At 33.9% G+C, this 18387-nt stretch overlaps 2 protein-coding genes across 2 annotated transcripts; both read left to right on the forward strand.

Moving 5' to 3' along the window:
• Positions 1–680: 680 nt before the first annotated feature.
• Positions 681–3677, forward strand: LOC112526789 (protein trichome birefringence-like 19). The gene is made up of 2 exons (XM_025137211.1): positions 681–1161; positions 2726–3677. The coding sequence occupies exons 1-2, from the start codon at positions 697–699 to the stop codon at positions 3542–3544; spliced, it is 1284 nt and encodes a 427-aa protein (XP_024992979.1). The 5' UTR covers positions 681–696; the 3' UTR covers positions 3545–3677.
• Positions 3678–15346: 11669 nt separating this feature from the next.
• Positions 15347–17655, forward strand: LOC112518180 (probable endo-1,3(4)-beta-glucanase ARB_01444). Its single transcript, XM_025125793.1, has one exon. It carries the CDS (start codon positions 15427–15429, stop codon positions 17449–17451), a length of 2025 nt encoding a protein of 674 aa, XP_024981561.1. The 5' UTR covers positions 15347–15426; the 3' UTR covers positions 17452–17655.
• The last annotated feature ends 732 nt before the right edge of the window (positions 17656–18387 follow it).

Here is an 18387-nt window from a genome sequence, read left to right on the forward strand (position 1 = left end):
TTGGGTGTTTAAAATCCTAAAAAAGGGTAGCATGGTCCTTAAATGCACAGAGTACAATGCCTTGATGCAATAGCCCACATGAAAACAACCATTTAACTCTGGCAAGAACATATGTCGAGGTATAAACTGTGTTCACCATGTGAGGGTTAGTAGTTGGTAGTTGTTCTTCCAGATGCTATGTCTCCTATGACTTGTGTCGTCCAATACACAACTTATATATATATATAATGTAAAATTACTACATTAACCCTGCTCTAGGAACAGCCTAATTCGTAAATATCTTGATTTTTTCTAATACATGATTTGTATTTGAAACCATCTTATATCAAATATCTATATTTCTCTCTATATACGTAACTATTATGCAAAATTACTACATTAACCCTACTCCAAGAACTACAGGTTAATCCACTTTTCCTTTTAAGTTTTTGGTATCATCTTGTGGTGGGGAAAAGATGAAAACAAGATTATTCTCTAAGTTTGTCCATAAAGGAGTAATGATTTGGTAGCCAGCTCATATAAGAGGTCTCTTGAATATTAATCATTTTAAAAATAATGTTTATTTTAATTTTAATTTTAATTTTAATTCTTAAATTTAGAGGGTAATGATTTGCTAATATTTGTCACCATCAACACTTTGAGTGTGTATATAAAGCCCTTCAAACTCAATCCTCATCTATTTCAAGTTTTTAGCCAATGAAGGCCAATCCAATTCAGCTTCCCACCACCAATGGGAACCTCCATAAACCACCCATCACCACCAAACACTTCATCCTTCCAATCATAACCTTAACCCTCCTAATCACAATCCATCTCTACCTTGGTAACTTTTCCGGCCTCAGGTTGATTGGTCCAGCCACACCGGCGGCCGAAGAAGATATCAAGTGTAACGTGTTTCAAGGGAGTTGGGTGTTTGATGATAAGAAGGAAACGTATTATACAAATGACACGAAATGTGTTATTGATGATCGACAAAATTGTATGAAGTATGGAAGACCAGATACCGATTTCATGAAGTGGAGATGGAAGCCTAATGACTGTGAGTTACCTGAATTTGATGCGGTCGAGTTCTTGGAGGTTGTCAGAGGGAAAAGCTTGGCCTTTGTCGGAGACTCCGTGGGAAGAAACCAAATGCAATCATTGGTCTGCATGTTAGCTAGTGTAAGTCTTCAAAGTAAACCCCAATTCATAGTAGAATAAGAAAATCTAATTCATCCGCATGCATAACTTGTTTATCATTCAAAAAATTGTGGTTTAATGAAATATAATACTTGAAATTATTAAAGATAAATACATTTACATGTATGTATGCAAATACACACACACAGAGTGTATATTTATATATAAAATGACAAATAGACATTGCTTTATACAGTTGTAATGGTGGGGCAAATTATTTTACTTTGAAAGCAAAAGCTAGTGGTGGTACACTGATAAGTAATATTCTTGTTATCTAGCATTTTGTCTATTTGAAAGAAGTATCAAGACCATTCACTTGATGATCCTGCTTCTGAGGCTAAAAAATATCTGAGCTACAACCAAGATAAACTAAAAATAAAGAATCTATACATACCTGCATACATACACAGATGTATATATATATATATATGTACATATGTAACATGTATGTATGTACTTGAGAGAGGTAATAGATTTGAGATATCTTACATGACCAATAGTTATGAAAGAAGAGGTGGGCATATAGATTTAGTGTGCTAGACAGCATTCTTAAACACCATTTAATGACTACTATTTTCTGTATTATGTATAATTGTGTGTGTATATATATATATACATATATATACCCACCACATGTGGGGATTATTTAGAAAGCATAAGAGAGACGTATCAACACACGTAAGAGCCATTCACAGATAAGAGAGAGACGTGTGAACAGAAATTGAAAAGGTAATGACAACAAACAGCATAATGAATAGTGTTAATTATCAATTATTATGTGAATAATTAAATTATAATTATACGAAAAAGCCAAACTTAATGTGGGTTCCGGTAGTTGGGAGGATGAAGTATCCGTTTTAATATTTGAATGGGTCTTTAGTGCTACAAAAAATAGATGGGGGCAGAGTAGAAACTTTCATGAATTAAATAGCATTCATTATTTGCAGTACGTGTGTGTGGTGTGGACAATTGCATAATAAGTTACAACTTACAGTTGGATGCTTTCGTGTAATAAACCTGAGAGGAAAAAAACAGAAAGAAAAAGTATTCATGCAAAGAGAAAATGACAAGAAAAGGTGAATAGTTAGTACGGCAGACTAACGTCTCTTGTTTCTAGTAAAAAAACAAACAGATGGATTTAACAAATAGGGGATGTTTCCTTTATGGATAAAGATGTTTGTCTGGATTAATCTGTCTATATAGATAGGGAAGGTTTTTGTTTGAAAGTTTTGTCATTGTTTTTTAATTGGGAGGGACTGGTTTAAAAAAAAACTTGGTTTTCTGTATAAAGGTCCCACTAGAAGCTTACTGAATAAGTCATTCTATATATCATTAAGCTACTACCAAACAGTCATCTACAGTTGGCTGAATAAGTTGTGAGTCTCATTAAGCTCGTTAAGCTGATAAGAAACAGGCTCTAAGAGTAGGTTAGAAGAAATATGCCAAAAAAATTAAGATACCATTACAAGAAAAGAAATATAATGAAATCATGCATGAAAGAGATTTCTTTGTATAATTTTCTAGGCCTAACACTACTGATTAACAGGAAGCTTATCCCATTGATGTTTCGTATACCAACGATACAAGATTCAGGCGATGGACCTTTCCGACCTACAATTTTACGCTGGTAGCGATCTGGTCTCCTCTGTTGGTCAGAACTAGAGATTCAAATCCCGGCAATTTCACCCGCAACAGCATAATGAACCTCTATTTGGATGAGGCCGATGACGCGTGGACATCTCAGATAGAAAACCTAGATATTGTCATATTCTCAGCCGGACAGTGGTTTTTTCGACCATTCATGTACTATGAGAAGGGCGAAATAGTGGGTTGTCATTTCTGCAATCAAGAAAACATTACAGACCTAACAGTTTACTATGCATACCAGATGGCATACAGAACAATCTTTACCACCCTCCTAAACCTCCACAACTTTACAGGATTAGCATTCCTAAGGACATTTTCACCACAACATTTTGAGAACGGAGATTATAATAATGGAGGGAATTGTGTGAGAACGAGACCTTTCATGAAGCAAGAGATGAGATTGGACGGGTATAAGTTACAGATGTATTCTACTCAAGTAAATGAGTTCAAGGCGGCACAGAAAGAAGGAGAAAAGAAAGGATTGAAGCTTAGGCTCCTGGACACTAGCGATGCTATGATCATGAGACCAGATGGACATCCAAACCATTATGGGCATCCAGCCAGTGACAATAAAAGCTTCCCAGACTGTGTTCATTGGTGCATGCCAGGCCCTGTGGATACGTGGAACGAGTTCTTGCTAGAAATGTTAAAGATGGAAGGAGAAGGCTTTATTGAGAGAGCACCTCAGAGGAACACCACGAAACTGAACCTCAGATGAATTTCGTATAAGCATCTCAGAAGATGCGACGTTTTGATTTAAAGATGTAATTACAGTATTTTAGAATTTGTATCTAGCCCATATGTTTAAGCAAGATTTGAAGTGTGCTTATATAATTACCATCTACTCCTCATGTACTAGAGAACAATTATAAATATACAACTATACTTGCACAGAATGCATAAAGATTTGGCCATTAATCTGTAAAAGAAATTAAGTGCAATGTCCCATAATATTCCTCCCATTGTTAAAAGTCAGTCTATGCTGTCACGGTGGTGCCCCAAAAGGTATTTTGACAATTCAAGAGGCTCAGGACAGATTACATCATGAGGTAGACAATTAATTTGTTTTTTTAATTTCATTCCTAGCTAATTCTTTTAAAAGTGGGGGTCACTAATCAGTTGTGGGATCTACACCTTTTTCTGAAGGCATCCAAAGTTTTCCCATGATAACATGGAGGGTCATCGTGAACTACAACACTATCTTGACATTGCAGATTCCTCGCTATGTCAGTGTATCAAAGCTGAACAAGTATATAACTTATAGAACTACTTGGCCCTTGTAAACTCCCGGTTATGTCAAGGCATCGAAGCCAAAATTCAGAAACCATGAAAGGCAGAAAATGTCAAACGAGATCAGATGCCAATTCTTTAAGCTACTGAAAACTTGTTTATGAGAAGGAGCCACTCATGTTATTAGAGAAATTTAGTTTTATCTACCATGGCAAATTATGTAAGATTTCAGAAGAACTGGAGCACCATATAAACTTCCACACAAAGGGTATGTTTTTGTCTTTTTTTTTTTTCCGTGAGCTGTGATCTGGACCTACCATTACAACAATCATTCTTTATGAAACATTAAAAGGAAAAAGAGAAAGGAAGAAACAGCAAGTGTCGGTTGGTGATAGAAATTACAGGGCAACATACAGGAGTACAGAGATTACGTCTAAAAGAACTGTCAGAAAAAATATTTGCATAGTTTAAAACTGCATAACACAAAGACAAACTGTAAGAGATCAAAAAATAGGTAATGATGCCTTGATATATTTACCGATATTTGCAGAACCAGAACACAGAGCACTAAAGCCAATCTGATCAGCATTGCTTCTGTTCATGCACTTGTGGGCTAGTAGCCAGGATCAATAATATACTCAGAAAATATGTTCTTTTCCAAGGTTGCTCTCGATGTGCCTATTTCCAGCAGCAATTGCCTCTACAGATTTGATTACTCTTTACTCCCTTGGTCCCTGAAAAAAGTACATTTTTGCAATCAAACACTGTGGGGACTGTGAAATCAATATGGATTTTTTTACCAATTTAGAGACTAGCCACCAACCTCTCTCTGCTCTTGCAGTGCTTGTTTATCAAATTCCCCTCCATAAATTTCGAATCCACAATAAGTTTGAAGCAGGAGTGAGGAGACTATCCAAATTATTCCCCGAATTCAAACTGTAGATACTCACTGAAAGGATGGAGTAATAGTAAGGATAATTCTACATATAGTTTTAGAACTCAACTTACAACAATACTGGAGTTGATATACTTTACAATTCTAATTAAAATAGTAAGGCTAATTCTACATATAGTTCTAGAACTCAAGTTACAATTCTACTTGCTTGTTTATCAAATTCTCCTCCATGAATTTCGAATTCATAATGATCTTGAAGCAGATGAGGTATCCAAATTAATCCCCAAATTCTGCATATAGCTTTAGAACTCAAGTTACGACCATAATGCAGTTGATTTACTTTAAAATTCAAATTAAAATTGGTCCAATTCTAACTGTGATGACTCAAGTGTAAGATCATCGTATTGAAAAGCATCCAATACCTACATGGAGAGTGACCTCTGTAGTTTGGTGAAAGAGTGACCGTTGAATGGGAGGGCTAGGCGAGGATTAGATGTCATTTGGAAGTATTCTCTGATGTAAGTCATGTAGGGACCGGTTCATCTACGGCGCCTCTTGTTGCAACTCCATAACCTGTTTCTCCTTCAGAGGATTAATTATTAATGGATCGAATCAGACTCGTCTTCCTCACTGGTTGGCCACCACCTGCTCTCCTTTCTCCCTCTGCCGGTCGCCATGTTATCTTTTTCCTTTCTCACATTGAATAGTTCCGTCGCACATGCTAGTAATCCTGCCATCTTTACCGATCAAACATTGATCGCCGGGTAATTTTCCGTCGTCGGCGGTTGCAGGTTGGCAGCCCGAAATGAGATCCCGGGTTTGTTCGCGGTTTAACGGGTTAGGATTTATAGATATTTTCTAGCCCAACTGGTAGCCCAAACCAAGACCGGTTATTTCTTAGCCCAAACACCGTAGTTGTAAGGTGGTGGCGGACTGGCGGAGTGGGCGGGAGGCGGCGGAATAAAAATGGACATTGCAAAATATATAATATCTTTCTAATTTTTATTGTTTCAAATCAAGATGTATATGTGGTTTTTTCAATAAAAACTTACATCATAATAGGGACCGTTTAACTAAATGTTTGTATGGTAAGTAGGGATGTTCATGAGTTGGGTTGATTTGGTTGAAGACATTTGAACAACCCAATCCAATACTTGTGGTTTGAAAAGTTTTAACCCAACCCAACCTAACCCAAACCATGCGGGTTGATCGGGTTAGTCGGATTGGGCAGGTTGATTTTTTGCTACATTAAAATATTCTTCTAACCTTGAATATTTCTCTACTCATAATTTTTTTATCACCAACCATTTGATACAACTTATCTATACTTTTTACGTATATCATATTCAATTAATTTTCTCAATTTACATATATATGTTTACAGTTGTTAAACATATATATGAATGAGTTAGATAGAGATGTAGAATAGACTGAAAATATGTATATATGAAGAACGTATGTGATAGTGTGTAATGTATATATTAATATAAACTCAACAATCATATTAAATTCAAGAAATAAAATGATATCGGGTTCATCGGGGTGGGTTGAGTTCAAATAATAGTTACTCAATATCTACCCATACTTACAGTTTGAAAATTCTACAACTTGATTAGATATAGGGTTGTTTCGGGTTGAGTTATTTCTCATTGAGTTGGGTGGATTGATCAGATTGGTCGAGTTTTTTAGCACCCCTAACGGTAAGAACTTAGCGCTAGGAGTTAACATTATAATTTATTTTATCGGGTAAGATTGTAGTACATCAAAATGGTATTGTATGCAACAATTTACCCAGTAAGCACTTACCCGAGTAAGAGTCGTCATTCTCATTTACCGAGTCTTCATCTTTATCATTGCTCTTACCAGGTAAGATTTTTTACCTTTGCCATGTTCATCCGGTAAGAAAAATTATCTAGTAAGCATTTACCGGTAAGCATTTAGTAAACGACCCATTTGTTGTTTTTACCTACCAATGGTGGATAGGGTGTGATTTGAACTATGGTTTCATTATTTAAAACCGTAAAATTGCATCGTGGAGTTCAATGTCAATCGGTGTTGTGTGTAGTTTATGTGGTTTGGTAGGTCAGATGCTTACCTCTAGTGATAGCATGCATGATATTTTTATTGTGAACAAATTTCAAATGATATATAGTGCATGGCGTATGCACGATCAATATGGTAACTTACGTGGTCTGATAAAAGCCAATCGGTATCTCGAATACCATGTTTTAAATATTTATAAATTTGAAATATGTTTTTTCATGAAAAAAGATAGAACCCCTCAAAGGTATTAACTAACTTATGATGTTATCTTGAGTAAAGGGTAAAATAGATGATGGCAAAGAAAATGATGAGGTCTAAATTGACAGCAAAAATGATAATTATGTTGTAGTTTTAAGAAACAAGTTATGTTATATATTGAGGTACACGTTATCTCTAACACAAAATTTATATTTCAATCTTTATGGTCATATTTTATCAAAATTGTTAAGGCTTAAAAGATGAGTTCAGTGGGTCGTGTAAGAATATGTAGAATCTCCATATGTGAGGTTCCAACATATATACAAGAGAAATGGTCCAAATTCGATATGTGGGACTGCAACACGCCCTCTCCAACGGGGGCTAGATGAACACAAATTATCCTAGTGTGTCAAAGGGGGCTAGCTAGAGTGTTGAGTCCCTAGAGTGGTAAATATTGGCTCTGATACTATATAAGAATATGTGGAATCCCATATCACTCTCCAAAAGAGACTTGAGAATAAATGAGAAATTCCAACATATATATATATATATATATATATATATATATATATATATAGAAAAAAAATGATCTAAGTCTACCCGATGTGAGACTCCAACACGCCCCCTTCAATGGAGGCTAGATGGACACAAATTGTTGTAGGGTGTCGAGAGGGGGTTAGCCAGAGTGTCAAGTCCCTATAGTGACATACTTTTGACTCTGATACCATGAGAGTATACGTAGAACCCCATATCACTCTTCAAAAGAGCCCTTGAAGAGAAAGGGGAGATTACATCATATATACATGATAAAGGATACAAGCTTAACCGATGTAAGACTCTAACACGCCCTCACCAATGGAGGCTAGATGAACACAAATTGTCCCAGAGCGCCAAGATGGGGCTAGCCAAAGTATCGTTGTCCCTAGAGTGACAAACATTGTCTCTGATACTATGTAAGAATACATGGAACCCCCATAGGTTGGTATTGAGGTTTAAACGAGCCGAGTCGAGTAGCAGGTTACTTGAGATCGGCTCGAAAAAAATATTATCAGACTCGACCTCAAATAACTTTTTCAAAGTCAGCCTTGACCTCGAATATTTTTTCAATGTTTGAGCTTGAGCTCAAAATCAAGATAAATGAACTCATTCTCTGCTCAAGCTCAAGGATTTTTATATCTTGATTATGTAGTTTATAAACATAAAATATGTTTAGCTCAAAAAAAAAGTATGCTCGAATAACTTGGCTCAACGTGACTCATATAATTGAATTGAGCTTTCGAACGAGTCGAGTCGAACATTGAATTTTAGAGCTCGACTTATTAAGTTAAACGGGTTTTTATTTGTGTTCGAAATCAATTTAAATTTGCAAATTATTAAAACCCAAGTTTGAAATAAATGAAGTCGAATAATTTGTTAAAAGGTTGAATTATTTACATCTAAAATTGGGCTTGGTAATATAATTAATGGGTGAAAAACTGAAAATAAGGGTTTTGGGCCTACAGCGTCCTGGTTTTAATTTATTTTGCTTTATAATTTATATTATTATTATTTTTTATTTTTTTATTAACTTGGATATCCAACCCGCAATGCGAACCGACTAATCCTAGGACGACCACTTGCTTTGCAGATAGCTCGGAGTCACTGTATTTGAACCTCCGTGGCCACAAGAAGATTTTCATTTCTCATTGGATTTAAACCTGAGACCTCCTGATACTTTTGACCTTTGGAGCCAAGTTCAAACCAATCAGACGTCATCCTTGTGGTTTTATATTATTATTTTTGAAATTATTTGATTTAGTTTGCATTTTTTTATAATATTGAAAAGAAAAAAAAAATCCTAGCAGAAACAATCGATGATGGTTGTTAATAATTAGTATTCAAAAAGTGGTCTTTTTTTACAAGGAAGAAAACGAAAGAATCTCAATGGCTTTGTATTTGATGATATAACATGTTACTTGTACTTCCATCAAATACATTAATTCATTAGGATTGAATCCATACGTTTTGAGTTCATTCACATATTTGGTCCTTATAGTATGTTGAATATTATAACTATGGTCCCTATACTTCATTAATTGTGAATTTGTTCCTTGTAGTTGTCTTTTTTATGACTAAGATCCCTTTTCTCTAATTATGTTAATGATAACTCTATTAACTTAAGGATATTTGAGTCTTTTTATCATTTTCTCTTATTTTTATTAAATATTAAAAAAAATATATTATTTTATTTTATATTTATATATTATACACAAAAAGCAGACGGCCGCCTTCACTGTTTTTTCTCTCCTGGCCCCTCTCCCTACTCACCTCCATATACTGACTATAAAATTAATGTAAATAGCTATTTTGGATGAAAAATTCACCTCCTAGTCACCCCCTCTTGAAGTGGGGTTCAGGACACTAGGTGAGTTCCCTTATACTGAATTTTATGCCTCGTAAACGTTTTTAAATGCCTTTGGATAAACTACTTATGGTTTTTATGTATTGATAACTTTATGCGCAAAAAACCTATCTATTTGCATGGTTGATAAAGTTGAGCTACATGTGGCTATGTGGGGTGTGTGGACTTGCACAACAGACATAGTATACCTTAAGGTAGTGATATCTCTTAGGAGTTGTGATCTGTGTGCCTTGAATTTGTTGCTCGAACACATTGGATAGGCACATATTAGGGTCCTGATTATTGTATTTGTCACAGGGGTTTTGACGAGGTTACCACAAACTTTATGCAATGTATGTGTGAAGGGAATGTGCTCTAATGTTACTAGAGTATGATATGTTTCTATTGTTGGTTTGTCTTTCTTTACCATTGTTTATAGTTGTTATGTGGTGAAGGGGACTAGACCTTATGGTCTAATCCTCGCTTTTCAAAATAAAACCATTTTCATGAAAACATCATATTGAAAGTTCGTCCCAAGGGTAAAAGGGAAGAGGTGAAGTATCGTAGAGATGGCTTGGCTTAGAGGTTGGAGATTAGTCTCCCTTTAGCTTTGTAACAATTCTCAGTTCTTGAAGTTGTTTAACCGCTGCTACTCTTGAATCCTATGACTTTTGGGGCCGGTTTGGCTGTTTATGTTGTTAATTGTTGTTTTGGATTTTGGGTTATTACATCGAAGAACATGATCAATTTGCACTTTCGCATCTATTCGTGTTTTAATATTTGGGTTAAAGAAATTGAGTCTGAAGAACATTATCTATCAAGGTTATGAATGAATATGTTATTGAATGTTCTTGTTGTTTGAAAAAAGTATAGATTTTCTTTAATGAACATAAATGATGGAAGAGACGATGGTGGAAAAGGAGAGATAAAGGGTTAAAAGTAAAAACGCATGCAATAACATCTGTTTGGATGATGAAAATGATTTTTGTAAGTAATTAATAAAAATACTAAAATGTCTCATCACTTCGGATTTTCTTTAATAAAGTTAGAGAGAGGACCTTGATCATCACAAATGACAACTACAGGACCAAAATCCATAGTTAATCGAGTATACGAACTTTAGTCATAGTTATCGACATACTAGAGGACCACATTCCTAATTCACTCTAAATAAAGAATATATGAGATAATGATAAAAATTAAATATCACAACAAAAAAAAAATACAACATTTTTATCTATAGTATATTATAAAGCATTTGATATAAATTTTTAAAAATTACAACTTATTAAAGCTCAATGTTTGAATTCATGTAACAAACTTTAGATAAATATAATAAAATACACGATAAACATCTCATTTTAAATATAAAATATCTAAAATATATTAGAATAATCATTGAGTTCTAACAAAATACTTAATTATTATCTTTATAAAAAATTATATAATTAAACCATAAATTCATTTTTAAACTTAAAGTAAGCTATAATAAAAAAAATTAAATTAAAGAAATTACAAAATTTTTAAATAGTTAATTTGATACTAACATTGATATATTTTTTTCAAAATTTTCTATTTTATTCAAAAATAAAAACATTATTTTTTTCTTAAAACCAAATAAAATTGTATTATAAACATCTATAGAATCAATAAATAAAACAAAACATCAAAATCGAATTTTATCTCGTTATATTGTACGGGTACTCTTCTAGTTAGATAAAAATCAAACATGATTTTTTTGAACATGATTAACTTGGTTTATCGAAACAAGTCGAGTTATGCAGAGGTTCTGTTCTCCAATATCCAGATTGGATCTTGAGACGGTCCTGTAAGGATTTTATCCCTTGGAATTGTTGGCTCACGCCTCTGCTCCAAAAGCCTAGTTGAACCTCTCGTTCCTCTCATATTACTTGTTGGTTTGGTTGTTGGTGCTTTATTTGCTTTCACATGTATTTTTTTCTCCTCTTTTTGCTTCCTTCGACTGTAGGTTCAAATCTGCTCTTAATTGTTGCATCTTGTTGTATCTGACCCTTCCTAGTTGTGTAATTTTTTATTGCTCTTTTTTTTGTAACATAAACCATTGTTTTTCAAGAAAAAAATAACACGTAGAAAATCAAATACAGATTAAACAATTTATTATTTCTGAAACGGCCGTTTGTCAACCTAGTCTATATCATATTATCATGTGTCTTTTTGACCATGCCAAAATGATGTAGTGGTTGGCCGGCTCTTAAATAAATTGAACCCCTTTTTCCATTTTAAAATGTATGAGTACCTTTCACTCTTCATAAATGCCATTAATTTCATTTTCAGTATATATATATATATATATATATATATATATATATATATATATATATAATATACATGCATCTTAAGGTAGTGTTTGGTACGCAGACTGGATGGGACATGACAGGACGGGACGGGACAGGACATGACAAGATTAATTGTCTGTCCTATGTTTGGTACGACTAGGACAAGACGAGACAAAACTATTAAAATGACCATATTACCCCTAACTGTTGTTCAATGTTATTTTATATCATATAATAATTATAAAATGACAACAAATCAATCAAAATATTGTCATTTTAACTTTAGTCCCATGTTGTTTCACCTTTTTTGGTGGAACAAAAAAAATCAAGATTTGTCCCACTGAAATTAAAAATAGTCCCACCTTGTCCCATGTTTTTTTTGTCCATGGCATGCCAAACATGAGACTATTTTTTTGTCTCGTCCTGTCCCATATAATTTGCATATCAAAAGCACCCTAAAAGTTAATCATAAGTTTCTTATCAAAAAATAAAAATACAAACATAACCTTTTTTTTTGAGTTATTTAAATATAAATTTGAACGGAACGTATTGTTATGAGAGGATTTTGGCCTCTTTTTAGAATTAAGATCGCAACTCATATGTTTTTTTTTTAAAGACAATAAACAGTTTTATTAAAACACCGTAAACTTAAAAAGGATTTCGCAAACGCAGAAAAGAAACAACACCAAGCAAAAACAAACCCAAACAAAAAGGAGTTGTAGAAGAAGTGGAGAGAGCTTCAATTAGAAACACTACTTTAAGAAACAATCACCAAGAATAAAATGAAGCACTTTAAAACGATATCTAGCCGAGATCCGAACATCAAAGAGGAGTAGGAGTTAATCGTCAAAACCTTGGTCCGTGCACCAATCCGACCAAGAGAGTCCAAAACCTTTTGCATGCTTGAAGACCCAATTGAACGAGAGAAGTTGTAGTTGAAAAAAAGCGATCGATTTGTAAATTGTCGACCACTTTAAAAGTCCGATTGTTCCATTGAGCCCAAATCGAGTAAAGAGAACGCCAAATCACCGCTTCCCAACATATCATAATTGGATTTCGAATGACGATAGAATTTGTACATGTGATGGGATCGTCTAGAGAGATAGATGGCGAGATGCTTGAACTCCACCATTTGAAGACTTTCTCCCACAACTGAAAGCTCTTTGGACACTTAAAGGTACAATGCTCAAGAGTTTCACGCATTCAAGGACACATATTTGAGGGAGCATTTTTTGACTCACTCAACAGCTGATGCTAGTGGAGAGCCTCAATGATCCATCTTGTATTTGAGTAAAGTTATTTCACTCATTTATCAACTGAGCTACATGTCAAAAACATGTTTAATTTATGTATTATTTGATTATTTTTTGAATCTAAACTATTCTATGTATAAAATAATTTGGGTTTTCGTATTTTGTACCCCATGAAATTTGATTATTGTCAAAAGAAAAAAAAATAGAGATACAAACTACTCTAACATGGGGTTGCTTAACAAAGAATGAAGACTTTATAGCTTTTTCAAATTATTATATTTTATCAGAATTTGTTATCAAATTATTTTATTTTTGAAATTATTAAAGAAGTTAAACTTAACAATTATGTATATTTACTCATCACAATGACCTTTTTTTTTGGTGTGTATATATATATATATATATATATATATATATATATATATATATATAGGGAAGGGTTCAAACGAGAACCTCTGTGATTTACGAGAACGTGAGAACAACTCAATAACCTCATATTGTGATAAAAAATAAAATTAAAAGATTTTTAAAAATTAAAATTGAAATTTAAAAAGATTCAAAAAATATTAAAATTAAAAGATAATAATGGAAATGATATCATCAAATATCTTAACACGATTACACGATAATCGTGTGATAAATTTTTGGTGTAATCACGTGATATGAGTGTAATCATGTGATATGTGTGATAATCATGTGATATGTGTGTGATAATCACCATTATACATCACTTGGGTTATCGTTTTGAATGATAACTTAAATTTTTGGTGTAATCATGTCATATGAGTGTGATAATCATGTGATATGAGTGTGATAATCACCGTTATACATCACTTGGGTTATCGTTTTGGTTGATAAGTTAAATTTTTGGTGTAATCATGTGATATGAGTGTGATAATCACCGTTATATATCACTTGAGTTATCGTTTTGGTTGATAAGTTAAATTTTTGGTGTAATCATGTGATATGGGTGTGATAATCATGTGATATGAGTGTGATAATCATGTGATATGAGTGTGATAATCACCGTTATACATCACTTGGGTTATCGTTTTGGTTGATAAGTTAAAATTTTGGTGTAATCATGTTATATAGGTGTGATAATCATGTGATATGGAGAAGAAACATGAACGACATGAAGAAGAAGAAAACTAACAAGAGTAAAACGTGGAAACGTGATAGGATAATTATGGTTAATTAAAATAAAATAAAAATTATAAAAATTACTTAATTACATTACTGCCCTTATTAAATTATTTTTATATAATAAAAGTTAATTTATTAATTAAAAAAGTTTGAAGTTATTAGGTTGTTCATGTGTTCTCGTAAATAACAAGGGTTCTCGTTTGAACCTCCACACACACACACACACACATATATATATATATATATATATATATATTTCCTGAGTAAAGATTTTCTATATATTTTTTTATTGTTAATTACGATGATTAATTTTACGTATTAAAATATTTTTAAAATAAAAGACATTTTATTTTCATTTAGTGAGGTAGGTGCATAAAGTCGTAGGTGGAGCCATAAACGGTATATGTATTTCAAGCCATTTATTGAAAATAAATTTATCGTTTTCACCACCTTCAACCTTTTCAACCCTCTTCTTTTCCATCCACACGACATCTTGATTCCTATTCTTTAACCTTCTGCTCCTTTTATCTGATCGTTGTTAAAATCACAGAGTAACCATATTATCTCCATTAGAAGGTTTCGATTAAAACAACATCGTTGTTTTCTTCAAACTCGGTGTCAATTACCGATAATTTACGTGTTTGTTTAATTATACGAGAAGATGAATATTATTTGTTTGCAAAATACGGCATTATTTCAGCATACGTGTGTATACATATGTATAATAGTATAATTTTTAACCAAAAAAAATAGAAAAAAACGATTAAAAGACAAAATTGCACCTCAATTATTAGATTGAGACTTGATGTATGGTCGCAAGAAAATACAAACCATAGAAATTACAAGTGTAATCACTTCAATTTAGGGTCAACATCTATTATTTCATGTAACACATAGGGACAAAAATGTAATTCAACTATATATTAATTTAGACTTGTATTTATTTTTGACACCATGAAGATACATCTTAATATTTTATTTATTTTTCTTTTTCTTAGAAATTTAGCACTCTCAATTACAGACGTTGAAGAAAGTTCTCGAAAAGTAGAAGGATGGAAGAATCATCATCAAGCCCCTTCCAAATCTTGCACGGGAAACTCTATAAAACCCACAGAATACGATCCCAACCCACCCACCACCATGAACCGCCACCACTTCCACCCTTTCACCTTCCCGGAATCCCAGTCCACCGTCATACCTGACCCCTCTTCTTTCTTCTCGCCGGACCTCCTCTCTTCCCCTCTTCCCACAAACTCATTTTTCCAAAACTTTGTCCTCAAAAATGGCGATCAACCCGAATATATCCACCCATATCTTATCAAATCATCTCTCTCCTCGCTCTCGCTCTCTTACCCATCTCTATTTTCCAACACTTCATTCACATATCAAATCTTTATCCCTGATCTCACCATATCCGTTTTGAATAACCCGAATCAAACTCATATCATATCTTCTTACAGTGATCTGAGTGTCACTTTGGACCTTCAACCCAATTTGAGATTCTTTCTCGTTAGAGGCAGCCCGTTTTTGACATGCCAAATCTTGCACAGTGTCGCGCTATCCATTTCGACTATTCACGCGATTCTTGATTTTGTTCCCAATCATTCTAAAACCAAGTATAAGATCAATCTGAATAATGGTCAAACATGGGTTTTGTATTCTTCTTCACCCATCATTTTGACCCATGAGATATCCACGATTTCATCTGAAGAGTTCCGCGGTATAATACGCATTGCTATATTGCCAAATACCGATTCGGAATTCGAATCGGTTCTTGACAGGTTCAGTTCTTGTTATCCGGTTTCGGGCCATGCTGTGTTCAGTAAGCCATTTTGTGTTGAATACAAATGGGAGAAGAAAGGTTGGGGGGATTTGTTGATGTTAGCAAACCCTCTTCATCTTCGTCTTATTGATGATTGTTCAATTAATGTTCTTGATGGTTTTAAATACAAGAGTATTGATGGTGAACTTGTGGGTGTTGTTGGGGATTCATGGGTCTTGAAAACCGACCCGGTTTCTATAACTTGGCATTCAATCAAAGGAGTTAAAGAAGAATCATACCCACAAATCATTGATGCTCTTGTGCAAGATGTTGAGGGTTTGGATTCAACTAATATTTCCACCACATCATCATATTTTTTTGGGAAATTGGTGGCAAGGGCAGCTAGGTTTGCTTTGATTGCTGAAGAAATTGGTTATTTTGATGTCATCCCAAAAATTCGAAAGTATTTGAAGGATACAATTGAGCCATGGTTAGATGGAACCTTTGGTAGTAATGGGTTTTTGTATGAGAAATCTTGGGGTGGGATTATAACCAAACAAGGGGCTACAGATATGGGTGCAGATTTTGGTTTTGGGGTTTACAATGACCACCATTTTCATATCGGTTACTTTCTTTATGGAATTGCTGTTCTTGCTAAGATAGATCCCATTTGGGGAAGAAAATATAGACCTCAAGCATACTCTTTAATGGCAGATTTCATGACATTGGGTAGAGGCGCAAATTCGAAGTATCCTCGTTTGAGATGCTTTGATTTGTGGAAGTTACACTCATGGGCTTCAGGATTGACTGAATTTGCAGATGGTAGGAATCAAGAAAGCACAAGTGAAGCTGTAAATGCTTATTACTCTGCTGCTTTAATGGGGTTAGCTTATGGAGACACACATCTAGTTGCAGTTGGTTCATTGCTTACAGCCATGGAGATTCATGCTTCTCAACAGTGGTGGCATATTAGAGAAGACGACACCATTTATGCTCAAGATTTCACACGTGAGAACAGAGTGGTGGGAGTTCTTTGGGCTAATAAAAGAGACAGTGGGCTGTGGTTTGCTCCAGCTGAATGGAAAGAATGTAGGTTAGGGATTCAAGTGCTGCCATTGTTGCCAATCACAGAAGTGCTGTTTTCTGATGTGGGGTTTGTGAAGCAGCTTGTGAAATGGACTTTGCCTGCTTTGGAAAGGGAAGGTGTTGGAGAAGGATGGAAAGGGTTTGTGTATGCATTGGAAGGGGTTTATGAAAAGGAAATTGCTCTTGAGAAGATTAGCAGATTAAGTGGACATGATGATGGGAATTCACTTACTAATTTGTTATGGTGGATCTTTAGCAGGGATGATAGTGAAGATGGAAGTGGTAAACATTGTTGGTTTGGTCATTATTGTCATTGAAGCTGCCACCATGTCATTGTATGCAGTATTTTCTTGCACTTTTTGTGTATATTTTCTTCAAGTTTGATGATCTTGTTTTTCAGTTATTTAAATTTTCAGTTTTTTATATGAATTAATAATAAATACCTTTGTTTAAAGAAAATCAAGAAGCAAATCTTGGTGAATGTATCCTTCAATCAAGCAAATAGAAATGAGAAAAATTGGACATGATTGATGGGAAAAGGGGAAAGTGTGAACACCCAGTTTTATAGCTGGAGATCTCAACAAATATGCTTGTTGCTATACTTTAAATTCAATTAATTTTCAAATCTTGTTATGATTAGTTTAACAAACGGGTCAAACAAACCAAGAATAAGATTAAAAGGACATGTAATTACGGTTTGTGGCGTAACTCACGTCATGGCTTCTTGACGTGTGGTATGGCGTGTCAAGGTGTGCGTTTTTTTAAGGTGTGAAATAAGTTATTGTTTAGATTTTTTGCTTTAATGTTTTACAATTTCATCTTTAGATTTTTCATTTTTACAAGTTTACCTGATCGCATCATTCATAATTTTATGGATTAACACATATTACGGACTCACGGTTAATGGATTGACACAAGTCACGGATTCACGGTTAAAACAAAGTTGTAAAACTCTTTCAACTTCTATTTTGAATATTTTATCACAACTCTTTATATATCATTAGTATGTATGATTTTTCTTTTTCTAATACTACTGTAATTTTTTAGTAGGATTATATTATTGAATAATAAATATAAAACATGTATGTATATATAACAGATTTAGGGGAACCTATAAAATAGTGAAAACCTGATAAACACTCTAAACCATTCATTAGTATCGGTATTCACATATACATACAAGTAATTTATCCAACATGCACATGCACACGTGCATAGTAACTAGGAAATACCTTCAATTCCTTGAATACACA

The sequence above is a fragment of the Cynara cardunculus genome (genome assembly GCF_001531365.2).
Source record: "Cynara cardunculus var. scolymus isolate 2C chromosome LG 1, CcrdV1, whole genome shotgun sequence".
Taxonomy (NCBI): domain Eukaryota; kingdom Viridiplantae; phylum Streptophyta; class Magnoliopsida; order Asterales; family Asteraceae; genus Cynara; species Cynara cardunculus.